This window comes from Bubalus kerabau, chromosome 8 (genome assembly GCF_029407905.1).
Source record: "Bubalus kerabau isolate K-KA32 ecotype Philippines breed swamp buffalo chromosome 8, PCC_UOA_SB_1v2, whole genome shotgun sequence".
Classification (NCBI taxonomy): Eukaryota; Metazoa; Chordata; class Mammalia; order Artiodactyla; family Bovidae; genus Bubalus; species Bubalus kerabau.
In genome coordinates this window covers 14,908,904-14,924,317 of record NC_073631.1, presented here as the reverse complement: position 1 = coordinate 14,924,317, position 15,414 = coordinate 14,908,904, and the positions used below count along the sequence as shown (strand labels likewise).

The following is a 15,414-nucleotide window of genomic DNA, read 5'->3' as shown; positions in this document are numbered from 1 at the left end:
CTAGAGGGAGTTCGGGATTAAGGAGGGGGGTGCAGGATGCTGATGCTGAACTGGCCGAGCTGGGAGGAAAGAAGAAAGGGAGGGGAGGGGAGAATCGAGGACGGCCGGCCTAGCCAGGCCAAGAATGCAATTGCCCTGGTGGTGGGAGCTGGGAGACCCTTGTGCTTGGACGGGACAGGGTCGGGGGACACGCAGGATGAGCCCCGCGACCACTGGCACCTTCTTGCTGACAGGTTAGTGGCCCGCGCGCGACGGGAGGTCCTGGGACCAACAGGCCGCTGCTTCCCCACCCCCCTTCCCGGGTTTGGGGTACCTGGGTGCATTTTCTGGGCATGAGCCCCTCGTGCTGCGGAGTCCCCAGTGCACGCTTCCTCCGAGATGCCCCGCACCCCACTTCTGGAACCCTGTGCTTCCCTTGCCAGGCTTGACCCCTGGCCTTTTTTCTCTGCGCCCCGGGGCCCCTCCCTGCCCAGCAGCGCCGAAATTCCATCTCCAGTTTCCGTTCCCATTGCCCCCCACCCATCCCCAGCAGTCTGGGTGATGAACCTCCTCGGATCCCTGCCTCAGAGGCTGGGGGTCGTCGACCATCTGGGGGTTGGGGGCTTACCTTGCAAATGGGGCTCTGTGGCCCAGAGGCGAGCCCTAGGAAATGGGTGTCGAGCTGTGCCCAGCTCTACCAACACACCACATCTTTTTTTCCCCCTTTTCTTGAATCCGATCTGGAGGGAACATAAAAATATGCATCTGACACGCCTAATTCTCCTTTCTGCCTAAGCGAATTTCTCGGCAACGGAAATCGCATTTTTCTTAGGTTTTGAGGAGCAGAGAAACGGAATCGTGAAATGCTAGGAGCTAAACAGGGCATTGAGGTCAGGGTTAACCTCGGCTGGGGGCCAGAGACGCTGAAAACACAACGGTTTGCCCCACCAAGTACACTATTTCGAGAAAGCGAAAACAATTAAAAACAGCTGTGGATGCCTCCAGTGTATTTGGCGGGCTTCGGAGACTCCCAGCTACGGCCTTTTGGTGATGATTACGAGGTTTACGCAGAGACATGGATCTCCCTGCAACGTTACGTTTTTCTAAATTTTGTAGGGTGAATGAATACCTTTAGTCACGGTAACCGCAAGTTTAATCCTTTGAAGCGCATTGCCAAGATTTGGCCACAAATATTTGTGTATGTTTATAAACGTATATATTTTACGTTAGAGAAAATTGCAATGAGTTACGAGACTAAAATACTGATGAGGAAGGAACTGAAATAAAAAGCCTTAACATGGATTTCAATTTAGGAAAGTATTAGGCACTAAGAAAAGGGACAATCTGTTGATAATCTTAGTAAAAGAACTTTAAGTTAAAATGAAAAACCAATTGTCTACAACTGCGTGAGGTTCCTGAGACACAGATGAGACACAGATGAGATGTGTATTTAAAGGCTAAAATAGCAGATTTGAGTAACATTGCTACATATTAATTTGTACATAGAAGATAGATAAGAATTTGACCCGTTGTAGATGACAGAATGGTAGAGATCTCCGTTAAAGCCAGCCTTTCTAAGAGTAAACAAAACTCTAGCACATTTATTGAAACTCTGCTTTTTAATCAGAAATAAAATATTGACCATCAGATATATGAATAAATGAAGTGCAAATTTCCAACACTGAAAGATATCTTCCAAGGAAGTTGGGTGAATATAATTACAGTGTTTAGAAGTGCCTTAGTGTCTTTCCATGCTTAGGATGTTCACTCTTCCCTGCAATGTTGAATGCTTTCAGGATTTCTTATGTTTTCTAGAATACTGTTCTGGTGACCGCCAGACCTTCAAATTCTTCCTACTTTTTTAAATCCAGGAAAGTTACTTAATCTAGTTGTTTGGTAATTGATAGACATTCTTTTTGTAAACAATGAGATTAAAAAACAGGATAGGTGATAGAAAAAACTCAAGTTTAAAAATCAAAAAAGTTTGAACAAGTTTGAACCTATTCAAATTTTTATTTCAGAATGTTAGACAGGACTTTTTTGGGGGGGGTAGGGTGGAGGAAAAAAACCCAGCTTTAGTGTTTATCTTTATCATAATAAAAGTAATTCCTATTCATTGTACAAAATTTAGGGGGAAAAACTCCAGAAAACTGGGGGAAAAAAAAAACACCTCAAAAAGAAAATCAGGATCACCTGTAACCTCTTTATCCTGTGACAACCCCAGTAAACATTATGGACTCTACTTTCTCTATATACAGGTGCCTAAATAATGTATATTTTTCATAGAGTTGCACGTGTATAATTTCTAAAAATTAAAAATGGGATCAAGTTAATTTCCTCCATTTTTGTCTCTTCAAGGAGCCTTAGCTATCTAAATAACATTAAATTTTCAGAATCTTTTTTAAAATGGAAATAATAGTGATTACTTTTTCTAATTGAAATTTAGATGAACAGTAGTACAAAAATATTTAAAACCAAAGAACTGAGAGTTTCCTCTGATCTCACTATTCTAACACACACATAGTAATCTGGTATATATCCTTGTGTTTTTTATTCTCTATATATGAAAAAGTTTTTACTTTGCTTAGAAATAGATTTTTCTAAGGAAAAAAGCAACAATAGATAAGTAGCTTTGAGAAAAAAATTTAATCTAAAGCAGCAAAACAATATTAAACATAAAAACAAAAATACAATGTTAATAGGTAAATACTTGAGATGACATTTTCATGTTACCTAAAGCACAGAACAACATTAAAAATCACCCCCACATAAATACATAAGAATTTAAAACACTCTTTTGATATTTGATGTCATAAGTGAATTTTGGATTTTCTCAGATAGTTCCCAGTGTTATCTGTTTCTTACCCGTCTTGCATAAGATTACACGCATAGCAAAAAGAGATGCTAATATGCATTATTTACTTTATCAGATACTACTGGGCATTGTATGGGAACATTTTAATCCATTTTAATGAGAATTTCCTGTGGATCTATGAAGCTGTTGATTAACTACCTGTGTTTAACTTCAAGTGTAGTAGGAAAATTGTATTTCAAATCCAAGTGGGATGTTCACTTGTCAAATAATAGCTTTCTAATTGGATATTTTACTTATTTAAGACAATTTGCCATGTATCTGTGAAGCTGTTGATTTACCTTTTATATTTAGCTTAATGTCTAGAGTAGGAAAAATGTACTTCATAAAAAGTGGAATTGTCACTTGCCAAACAATAACTGGACTTTCTAGTTAGACATTTTATCTGATTTAGATGACAGTTTGCTTTGGATCTGTGAATCTGCTGATTTACTACATGCATTTGACTTAACTTTTAGTTTGGTAGGAAGAATTTATTTCTCAGCAAAGTAAAATTTTCAGTTGTCAATAATTAATTGGACTTAATACTTGATCATTTTATCCATTTATTATAAAGAGTTTGCCATAAAAACTGTTGATCGACCTCATCTATTTACTTTAAATTGTAGTGTGGTAGGCAAATTGTTTTTCTAAGCAAAGTGGAATTTTCACTTGTCTCTCGGACATTGAAAATTAGCAAGGGACAGCACCAGAAAAAACTGATGAGAAAGATAGCGCATATCCAGTTTCTAGCACTGGTTTTAACTGATGAAAACCAGGCTTGAAATAAAATGTTGAAGCAGTGAAGAAACCTTGACATGTTAAAAAATTCTCCGTCAGTTATTCAGATGGGTCGGGGTTTTAAGAGGTGCAGTATTTATGGATCGCATTTTCTCTAAAATAACCAGACACTTTGTTTTTTCTTCTTTTTTACTAAGCGTCCATGCTTACTCTGTCTGGTCCCTTTTCTTTTAACTTACTGTTACCTCAGTTCTAAACACCCAAGGGTAGATTCTGTTGTTGATCTTATTACCCACTCTTGGTGTAAAAAAGGACTCTACGTGAATAGATAACATATGTTTACATGTCCGCTACAGATCCCTGGGCTGGAGCTCTGTGAAGTCCAGAGCTTCACGGAAATATTAACATGATGCTTTTTGTTTCTTTCTGTCCTTTCCAGCTTCTCCAACAGAGATGTGACAGAAAGACCGGCAGACACGGGCAGGCAGGCAGGCAGAGAGACATGGACAGATAGACACACGGGCACACACGCACATGCAAGACATCAAGGCTTTTTCTCAACTTTAGGATGCAGTTCTTCAGTTTGCTGCCTCCCTGATTTCTAGAAATAGTAAGCCATAAGCAGCACTGCAGAATTGAAAAACGGAAGCTAGTGTTTCTGAAGATCAACAAGTCTTTTCAAGTGACTGGTTTTCCCGATTGGGGTTTTCAGGATGGTAGAATCAGATAGAGGCTCAATGCTCTTAAAGTTGTTTCACATGGATGGCTTCTGAACAGCTTCCACGCACATTTCTGTCTGAGCAAAATTCCGGGGACTTCAGGTTTTCAAACAGTGTAACTATAGTAAAGGCCGTATTGAATAAAAAAGAGTAGAGTCTCCACAGTCTGACACGAGAACAAACATTTGCACTGATGTGCCTTCCTTTCTAGTCTTTGTTCCATGTGCATATGTATTTTCACCTGACTCTTAGTTTTTGTGTGTGTAGATTTTTTACACTTTGCTTTGAAAGATAAATGAATCTTGCTTTCAGCTAAGCATTTGTCAGGGCTTTTCGGAGGCTCTCGTATGTAAGATGCTGTATAGACAAGCAGGATGGCTTTGTGAGCCTGGGGCAATCCGTGTTGGTTACTGGGTTTGGGTCTGAGAGTGGTCCTAGGTAAAGGATCTCAAGCCTTCGCCCTGGGTCTTCTCTTTTTCAACATTTTTATGGAGAGCTTTGATGAAGTTCTAAGATGCTTGCTTTAAAATCCATCGTTGACTTCAAAAGTCTATTACAAATAGATAACAGAATTCAGAGTTAATATGGTTTAAGTAGGCTGCTATTTAGAAATATATTTTGTAGCAGTAAATGCCTCATAATTCATTGGCCTGTATAAAGGAAGGAGATGACTTTATATGGTAGCAGTTTTTGAGGAGAAGGACAGTTAATATGAACCAGTGGCATGGTGGCTGCAAAATTTAAAAAAAAAAAATCAAATTTAGATTCTAGTAATAGTACAGTGTCCATACGTCACAAAAATTAATAGTAGCCTGCTCTAATTAACCACATCTGTGGTATTGTGTCCATTTCTGGCTGTCACATTTAAAGAGAGACATTGACAAATTAGACAACTTCCAGAACAATCCGTGGGGATGGTGAGAGGTCTGGCAATCTTATCATAGGAGGTATCCTCAGAGGGTCTGGAAACGTTTAGCTTAAAGACTAAAAGTAGACATAAACTCTCTTCTGTTTGCTTCAGAAAGCAGAACCAGCTGTAGTGGGTGAAAGATAGAGATGGGTTTCAACTTGAGACCTTTCTAACAGTGAAGCTCAAGAAGGGAATCAACTTAGCACCTTTCTTGGTCTCTTTATTTTCAAGTGCCAGAAATATTTATCTTTCTTGCAATGAATATTTAATTTGAGGCCATGATAACATTTTAGTGCAGGACAGCAGAGACACAGTGGTGTCGCAGTGTAAACATTTTATTTTTTCTGATCAACTGTCTAAAAGAAAGAGTAGTCCTGTGGGTTGCAGGTTGATTTCTTACAACTTGCAAACAGCTGCAACTGGACATTTTAACGCATGCTTTCCTCCCTTCTCATTTCATTTCAAACGTGAAAATCTGAGAACTAAAGTGGCTTTCAGTTGCTTCCTGAAATTGTTCCTTCCCTGGTGTTTCTCGCTGCGGGTGTCCGGGGGGCGCCCTGGGTTAAGGGGGAGCAGACTGCTGCCAGCCGCTGGTACAGGACAGCTGAGCCCTACGCTGCTAGAGCCTCTTACCCAGGGGAAATGTGAGGCCATTCTTCTTCCTTCTGCAGTCCCCTCTTCTATGTCCTTGTAATACATAACAGTTACAATTTTTAGCTTTTCACTCGCAAAGAAAACCTTTCAATCAAAAGTAGGCCGCTGACCTTGTGCTCTTTTAACTCCCTTTGAAGTGAGCCTGGTTCGTCACTGCCCTAGGAGCACCGGCTTCATGTCTCAAACATGTCTTGGGGCAGATTTTCTTTCCACCTGCCTATGGGTTGTTTATTTTGATTACTATCTCCAACTGTGAAAATGTGATTGATTGCTCAAAGTTCCTTAGTGGAGTAGGCACACAGGAACTCAGTTCTAAGAAGTGGTAAGCCCAACACGTCTCACTCCGCAGTGACGATTTTTATGCCTGTGAGTGACCCTTGAAAACTAAGGGGATTCTGATGACAAATGTGAAGAAAGACGACACCATTCTTCAGGCATCTTTTAAAATCAACGTTGTCATGCTTCTTTGACTCCTGTCCCTTCTCCCCACGCCCAGAACTTTCTCCTCCACTCAGATTGTGAGTTCAGAGATATGGTCACTCGAACCCTGAATATGTGAAGTGTATTTTTAATGTTAAACATGTTCTCTTCTTATTTTCTCTATCTTTTATAAAAGTGTAATGCACTTTTGTGGGCTTGTAGTAATGTACTGGGCAGCTTGCGACGGCTGATGGCCCGGCTCCCAGTTGTTGAAGATGCCACAGGCGTTCCTGAGCTGAGCTCATATTTCCGAGAGAGAAATGCTCAAAGCCTGAGTGCCTGGCTTGTCAACGCTCGTGCACCTGATCTGCAGGCGGCTACTTGCAATTCCTTGAATGCAGTACTTGCTCCTGCTGCTGGGTTTGGGAAGTAAATAATCCCGTGTTTAAATTTTAAAACTTCAGGAAGTTACCTTAGGAAATAAGCAGGTTGCTACGAAACATGTACTGCTGGTATACTTGTTAATGTTATATTCTTGCCAAACTCAATGTTAGAAAAGTGCTGTTTTCTTCTTGGGTCACTTTGGTAAGAATCTTACGTTTTATGTCTTCATCTGAGAATTCCTATGCAGTGTCTATGCAATAGTATTTAAATGTGTTTCATCACTTTAAAAGCACTCATCTTTAGCATGTCTCATTTTCTAGTTAATTGCCTTGGACTAATCAGTTTTTTTAGACTAGCTCTTTGGCATTCTGTACCACGGATATTGCCCCGGCTTGTGTTGTGACACAGAAGGCAGACATTTCTCTTTTCTGACAAATGAAGCCTCTCATTTCAAAAATGTTTAGGAGTTAGGCAGCTCCAGTGTAAATTCTTTCCCATTCTTTAGCTTTCCACTCATTCATTTGGTCACCACTTTGATTCTTATGGAGATTTGGAGTTCACTGTCAATTTGAAAGAAGGGATCACAGTTAATTTTGCTATAGCAGTTCAAGTGAAATATTTTAGTTCTCTGGGATTTCTTCAGCAATAGGCATAGAAGTAAAAGTTGATTTTTTTTTTTTTTTACCTTGGAATGCAGAGGGAGAGCAAAATTAGCCCCAAGGTTTTTCATTTTTCTTTTCTCCTTAGCAAATTGGCGCTCCTCGCTGTGCAGAAAAATGACAGTGGCTTTTCTCTCCTCTGAAAGAGTTAATCGATGTAGCACTTTACCATCTTTCATCTTCTGTAGTTACAGGGCTGATTCTAATCAAAGGCCAGTACTGCAGAAGTAGAAGCAGAACAGGTTGCTACATGTGCTTATCAAGATTTGAGATATACATTATTTTTGTCTAGCCATTGACACTATAGGAGTTTAGCTTACAAAGATACTCCTTTGGGTGATGAAAAATAAAAGGATAAGGATGTTTATATTGATGGTAGTCAATGAAAAATTAGAAAAAATAGTGGCTCCTCTTACTAACTAGTACTTTTTTTATTCAGTTATTTTTTGAGTGTTGACTGGTTTTGAGACTGTGTTAAATGCTGTGGAATACTCGGTCCTAGATTAGGGAACTTTTAAACTAGGGTGTTGACAAAGATTAATCAATCACACATATCAATGTGCCCTTAGAACTATGGTAAGTGTTACAAATACTAATAGAATTTCTAAGCAGGGGATTTGGCCAGTCAGGGGGATTAAGGAAGGCTTATCTGAGAAGGTACTCAGACCTGAAGGATGAGTAGATGTGAGTGAGGTGAAGAGGAAAGGTATATTGGAGGTCAAAAGAAGAGCTCTGTAGAGGCTCTGTAGCAGGGTGCCCTAGCAAACAGAAGGTGCTCTAGAAAGTCCTGTGAGGTTGGTGCCCGGGTAGAAGGGGAAGCACAGTATGAAGAGGCTGGATGCGGGGCCAGGGAGCAAATTTTGCTGGACCCGTTAGACTGCCTTAAAGAGTGTAATCTTCATCCTAAAATCTAAAGCCTACCTCTTTGGAGGGCTCTAAGCAGGACTTGATCAAATTTGCGTTTCAAAAAGAGCACTTTGCATTGTGATAAAAGGATTGGAGGGGTCAGAATAGAAGCAGTAGTTCCAAGTCTACTTAGTAATCCAGAGCAGAGAGGAATAGATGACCTCCCTTGCTAGAGTAGTGGTGGGGAGATGAAGTTTGGAAGAACATGTTGAGGGGTAAACAGCAATAGGAGTGGGTCAGGGGTTGAATTTTGGGTGGAGGGTTACCAGAGACGATTTCTCTAGGAAAAAAAAAATCAAGGATGATTTCCAGATTTCTGTTGTATTCACGAGAATGAGTGGTGACGCCATTCTCAGGATAAGGAATGCCGGAAGAGACCAGACTTTAAGGGAAAGATTGGGAGCTTGAGGTGATGATAAATAAATTATAATTGAGCCACAAAGGGTAAAGCTATGCAGTCTTACAATGTGGTATCATGTAAATGTGTCCAAGATACATGCTAGGGAAAAAAAGTGTGATTACATCATGGATGGAAAAGCATGGTATGTGTGTGTTTATATGTGTTTGTGTACAAACATACATTTATATGTGCATAGAATATAGAATGATGTGAGGACTGTTGAGAGGGGATACCCTTAGCAGTGGCGTTGGAGGGACAGCAATAGATATGTAGGAAGGAACTTTTATATTTCATACCCTCCTGGTTATACTCTTTGGATGTATTACAGTGAAAATGTGTGGCTTCTATAATAAAGAAAAATAATGACAGTTTCAAATAAGCACTCATTATTACTGTATTACTATATTTTTTTTATTTTGGACAGAATTTTTTCCTACAGTTTTACTTCCTGAGCCCAGTCACTCTTACTGCTTTGCCTTTTAAACCTTTCCCACTAGATTGCACTGTTAGGCTAGATTTCAGTCTGCATCGTGTTTTGTATTCTGCCTTTCATTAATTTTAATAATTTTGAAACAGTCCAACATTTTGCAGATGGGGACATTAAATTGTTATGCATATAACTATTGCATGTTTTATGTATCCCATTTTCAAAGATCTCAGTGGATCTCAAGGATCTCCTTCTTCATCTAGTATTTTTGAGATAGAATATAGATAGTACTGTATCCCGTCAGTGAAAATCCAGTATGTGCCTTGCTTGGGCTCTTAAACCACAAAGAGAAGTGGATAACCCTCCCTTCTCCACAAACTAGTCTATCAAACCAATGCTTTTTCTTTGATTGGATGTTTCCGTTTTTCTCTGGTTTTGATATGTGATGCAAAGTTGAATCTTGTGCCCATGCAGTTTTTGCTTTTGTGGCATTATTTCCTCAGAATAAATACCTAAGAGTTTATGACAGTCAGACAGTACAGATGTCAATATAACTTACTTCTCATTCCACCTGGCTTTCCTCCGAAGGGTTAAACTGCAGCTCTCCACCAGTTTGCCTTGGCAGATACTGGGAATGAAGACTTGCTACCATGCCATCTTCTTAGCCCTGTGGAGCCTGGAATGGTTGGAACCCCTGGGCGTTTGTCTCGGCTGGAGAGCAGCCTCCAGCGTTTATTCCGCTCCGCCATACAAATATCATTTTTTCATGTGTCTCCTGACTGTGAAGGAGGAAAAAAAAAGAAAAAAGAATTCTGTATTCTGTAATGCCAACTGCAGTGACAATGGTTTTTTATTTGAATGTCTGTTTTTTAAAAAAACAAAACATTTAAAGAAATCTAAAATTTCCTTCATATTAAGTGAAGTTTAAGTGTAATAACAACTCAGTTTTTTGAGAATGTTGTTGTGTGCTAGGCACTCTTGTCAGGGTTTTGTGTATATTCACGATGTCTCTATGAGGTGAGCACTGTTTGGTTTTTACCAGTTGAGGAAACTGAGGTTCAGAGACTTTGAATAACTTGCCCAGTGGACAGAAACTGGGATTTTGAACCCAGGTGCTCTGTCTCCAGAGATGCTGATTTTAAACACTAAACACCAGCCTTTCTGTGTTCTTAATTTTTATTTCACTCTGAAGCCTAAAATCTTACCAAGCTTATGCTAAAATTATGACATTCTAATAACTTTACATTATATTAAATAATTGTTTATGTTCTGCCCTGCCAGGCTCTGTGTTTGAACAAAGTTTAGAGGCTTCTTATTCTGGCATTCTCGGTTTAAATTCTTGCTGTTATACTTCTCTTAGGAATATTTTTCCTTGACTCCCTTGGAGGTTGGGGTAGACAGTTCTCAGCAAAGCCATTTTTCTCTCCGTAGGTTCCAGCTAACCTTTTAACTTTCTTCTTTTAATGAATTGTTTGTGTCTGTACCTAACACACAGGATTAATTTCCATGGGCATTTCCTTGTTGCTAGTTATTTCTAATCTAGCAGTCAGGGAAAACTTATTTTGCTCTAGAAAGAAAAATAAGTTGAAGAGGACTTACTGGTAATAATAATACTATCTCAAATTACATAAAATATATAGTTCACAAATTGCTTCCTCATTTAACCATTTGGGGATAGTATTGATGAGTAGATGATGGAGTCTTTGCAGTCAGCCAAGAAAGGGGTTCAAAATCCAACTCGGCCTCTTACTAGACATATGATCTGGGATTAAGTCATATAATTTCCTAGGAGTTCTTATTCTTATTTTAAAATGGAACTAATAATACCTATTTTACATAGCTGATGATGTAGGGATTGAAATAGTTATATAGAAAACCTTTAGTACCTTGCACTTAGCATATAAAACTTGGTAGCCAGTGATAATGTCAGCTAACGTTTTTTAGAGAGGAAAATATAAAAACAGGATTTCAGTATAAGAGACAGTTTACAAAATATTAAGGACAGTTGCATGAAAAAGGGAAGGGAAAACAGAAGGCAAAAGAGAGACATAATGATATGGGGGATGGTGAGAGAGGGGAAGAGATGAGGGGGGCATGAGCTGTGTATCCCATCTATGCTCCCCTTTGTGTTCTCGTCTGTGTCCCCTTTGAGTGAAATAGGAAAAGAGTCTGATGAAACAGTGGGCAGAGAAAGACTTGACAGTTCGGTTCTAAGGTAAGTATGTTAACGAGATTACATTTCATTTGGCGTATCCTGCTATTTACTTGAACAGTGATGTCGGACTAAGTTACTATTTATTATTTCTATCCCTTGACATTTTGATTAGATCATCAGCAATCAGTCACTATTCACAACTCTTCAATGGCTTTTATTAAATAGCAAACCCCACCTCCCTAAGTCAGCAAATTATTCAGGTTTGGGAAAGAGTAGTGTTTCTTCAGACAGTGTTTACCCCCGGCCAGATGAGATGTAGTCACGCTGCTACAAGACTCCAGATGAATCGTGGAACCTTAAGACAAACTTTAAGTATTGGATGGTTTCTAGGGAATTTAAGGTCCTGCCAGCCACCATTGGATTCATTCAGGCTTTGAGGAATTTTGAGAGGGAGCATTGAAGAATTGGTTAAATTGTATACCATGCTTTGTTAGCTAATTGTGTGACTGTCTTAGTTTGGGCTTTGTAAACACAAGATTCATTTTATTCTTTGCTTTTGTGTTTATGAATTAGAGCAAAACTCACATCCAGGTACAACGGTAGCTCATGAACCCAATGAGCACAGTGGAGTTCCTTTCAGGATTTCTGAGGATGGTCCATTATCTTTGGAAAAAGTCCAAAAACCAGTCTATACAGGCTGACATTTTTCTTTTTAAACACTAGATTTAATCTTGAAATGTAATGTATAGAATAAATGTTTTAAAAATTTGAGCCATTTTTTCCCATCCTAACAAAGTAAATTTGTTCTCATAGAAAAAAATGGGGTGATCTTTTTCAATGAAAATCAAAGTTATTAAAATACTAGCTTTTTTCCACCAGTAAATATTCTTCATTTCTTAATGTACAGATTGTAATAATTTTCTTTTTTTTAATTTAAATAATCTTTTAGTCAATAAAGAATACATTTCAAAAAGTCTTTTTTTATTAAGCATAAATGAACTAAAGGGGAAATTCAAGATCTAAGGAAGAAGACCGTAGTCACCATTATAGAGATTATAATAATTTTCTACACAAGAAGTTAGTTGGGTTGATCCATGATCTTGAATGCATAATGAAAAATAGATATTTCAGTATTACTGAGATTCTTCCCTCAAGGCATGGGACTTGAATCTTTAAGCAGACATGTTATCCATTGTGTTGTGTCTTGCCTTTATTGATGCTGTCTGGTAAGCAGAGGCGTAAGAAGTTGTCTTTTTATTGAGATTTATTGGACTGTGGTCTTACGTGGTCAAAGTAGGACTTTAGATGGATCAATATAAACTTTAAAAAAATGAACATGCTCAAAGCAATGCCAGCCTTAAAATAGAGCTTTATTTTTAAGATGTGTTTGAACTATTTTGTGCTGTGCTCAGTTGCTTAATCATGTCCGACTCCTTGCAATCTCATGAACCATAGCCTGCCAGGCTCTCCTGTCCATGGGATTCTCCAGGCAAGAATACTGAAATGGGTTGCCATTTCCTCCTCCAAGGGATCTTTCCTACCCAGGGGTTGAACCGGTGAATCCTGCATATCCAGAATTGGCTGGAGGGTTCTTTACCACCGAGCCACCTGGGAAGCCCTTTAAAATATATTACCCTGCCTCTAATTTTTAACAATTGAAGCACCAATCAGATTTGAATTTTGAAATTTGTCTGTAAAAGTGAAGTAGACTGCACTTACACAGGACCTGGAAAGTATGAGCCATGGTGTGTGGGTTCACCCAGCAAGGGTGTACAGTGGCATTAAATCTTACGGGTTTAGTGAGGTTCTGAAAGACACAGAGTGTAAGACCAAAAAAATTCCATAAACTTAAGTTACCCTAGTCAATCCTTTAAGCTACTATAAAGTACATATGTGTAGTTTTGTGTGTATAACTGAACAATTACTCTTAGGCACAGCATGGTCTGAGAACCACTGGACTAGAATAAAGAAAGGAACAAAAGGGGTACTGTGTGGACACCCACCCCATACTTTTTTTATGGTAACTTCCCAGTCGATGAAGAAGTCTGGAACTCGGACAGTGCCTGCTTGCTTGCAGGATTTACTCCATTCTGCTTTCACTTTTCACTTTCATGCATTGGAGAAGGAAATGGCAACCCACTCCAGTGTTCTTGCCTGGAGAATCCCAGGGACGGGGGAGCCTGGTGGGCTGCCATCTATGGGGTTGCACAGAGTTGGACACGACTGAAGCGACTTAGCAGCAGCTATAGGATCAAGTGTCTGTAACCTTCAGACATGCTAATACATTCTCTTGGTTTTGTAAGGATTGAACTAGACAATCTACATGAAAGCACCTAGCTTGGGACTAAATGATGCGATAGATTTAAATGTAGGTGGTGTTTGTCAGGTCCACATAGATACTTTGTTCTTTGAAGAGTTATGTAGGAGAATTTGGCCACCTGCTTTGAGTCTGTGTAGGTTGAGATTTCTCACTGCCCAGCAGTGACTTACGTGTTCTTGCAAATTGGCTACACGACTGAAGTGACTTAGCAGCAGCAGCATGGGCCAGCTGGAGTTAAGAGAGAGTGACGGTTTAAGTGATAAGGTTACCCCTACATCTGGCACCTTTGACGTACTTGGTTGAATATCTCATATACTCTTGGGTTCTGTAAAGCTTCTGTTGGTCTTCTAGAGTTCGTATTTGTGTGTGAGAATCACCTGATGAAATTGTGTCACCCATCTCAGCTGGACTCTCCATGGTGGAATCGTGAATATGTGTTTTAAAATTCTTTGTTATACATTTGATAGGGTGTGTGAGAATATGTATTTTTAGAGAGCTGCCCAGATGATTCTTATGTAACCAGCAGGTTGCCTTTGGAACCCAGCAATTAGGAAAAATTGGGGGGTGGGGTATTTTGCCACAAGAGACCATGAACACTTCTGACCCTATTTCATGTTAAATTCCTTGGGAAATGACTACGGTATTCTTCATCTAGATTTAAAAGGACATAACTTCAGTTTTTAGGTGAAAAAACCATTTATTAGGCGAATCAGCCATGAGATTGAGCTTTTAGAAGATAGAAAATTAGTATACTTACATTTGCATGATTTAAAAATTCAATACCAACCAAGTCATTTACTCACTTGGGATGCTAAGGCCTTTGCTTTCCACTCCCAGGTATCACTGAAATGATCACCTGGGGTTTTGTTCAGTTGTTTATTTTTAATAACTTGGGTTTTGAATTGTATTCTCTTTTCATTTTGGAAGGGGACTTGGTATGTTTTGTAATTTAAAGTTCAGAATTTTAATTTAAAGTTCAAAATTCAGTTGAAAAGAAAATAAACTTTTCATCTCTGACTCGCTAGAGTGAGGAGCCCTTTCACCATTAGGTGTTCTGTACCCCCAACAAATATCTGTGTTCACTTGTCCTTACTCTCTGGTTCATAAAGTATTTTCTTTACTTATATATGCTTGGTCGCACCTGTTCTAATTTTTCTGGGATTGTGTCTTGTCATTTATGCTCCTTTTCCTTACACCTTGTCTCTCTCTCTCTCCCTGTGTCTTTTCCTCAGCTTATAAACACAGTCTGTCTCCCCACACTAAGAGGACCAGCCTTTCTACCTTGCTGCTCTTCAGTCTGCCATATCATTTTATTTCTTTGCTTCCCTATTCTGGCAAGTATTCCTAAAAGATTCACTGCATCTGTTGCATCTACATCTTGGTCTTTTGCTTCTGGTTTTTACTCTTATCACTTTATTGGAGCTCCACTTTAAGGAGTCACCGCTGACGTCTCACTTTTCACATCTAGCCGTCATCTTTTCTACGCTCTCATCCTTTCTGACCTTTTCACAGTAAGTGAGGTTGTTGATCACACTCCTTTTTGGCATCTCTTCCGTTAACATGAATGTGACACTTCAAGCTCAGTTGTCCAGCCTCTCTGACTGCTTTGTCTCTTCCGTCTTTGCTGAATCATCGTGGGTTTTGGCTACGTGAATATATTTATTAACATGTTCCTCTGCCTTTTTTGTCCCTTTCACTTTTTGTGGATCCCTTCTTGCTGTGTATTTCAGCTCCAGAAGCTAGGGCGGAGGTACGGGGTGCACCCAGGGGGATTTGGGGACTGAGCTAAACCCAGAGGGAACATATCTGAGATGGCTAGAGGGAAAAAGAATGAGATGGTGACCCAATGTTGTAGTTAGGGAAATGGTACCCAAATATCAAGTCTGGAG

At 39.4% G+C, this 15,414-nt stretch overlaps 1 protein-coding gene and 1 long non-coding RNA gene across 6 annotated transcripts in view; one reads left to right on the top strand and one right to left on the bottom strand.

Annotated features, from left to right (window-relative positions):
- Positions 1–25: 25 nt before the first annotated feature.
- LOC129658901 (uncharacterized) lies at positions 26–900 on the bottom strand. The gene is made up of 2 exons (XR_008717568.1): positions 608–900; positions 26–59 (listed from the first exon to the last, which is right to left on the bottom strand). It is a non-coding gene; the product is annotated as an uncharacterized LOC129658901 (long non-coding RNA).
- The window catches only part of SGCE (sarcoglycan epsilon), a 73,324-nt gene continuing 57,940 nt past the window's right edge, over positions 31–15,414 (top strand). For all 5 annotated transcript variants that reach the window (XM_055589746.1, XM_055589745.1, XM_055589747.1 and 2 more), the window contains exon 1: positions 31–233. In XM_055589746.1, the coding sequence (XP_055445721.1) occupies positions 125–233 (109 nt within the window). In that variant the 5' untranslated portion in view covers positions 31–124. The remainder of the gene's footprint in view (positions 234–15,414) is intronic.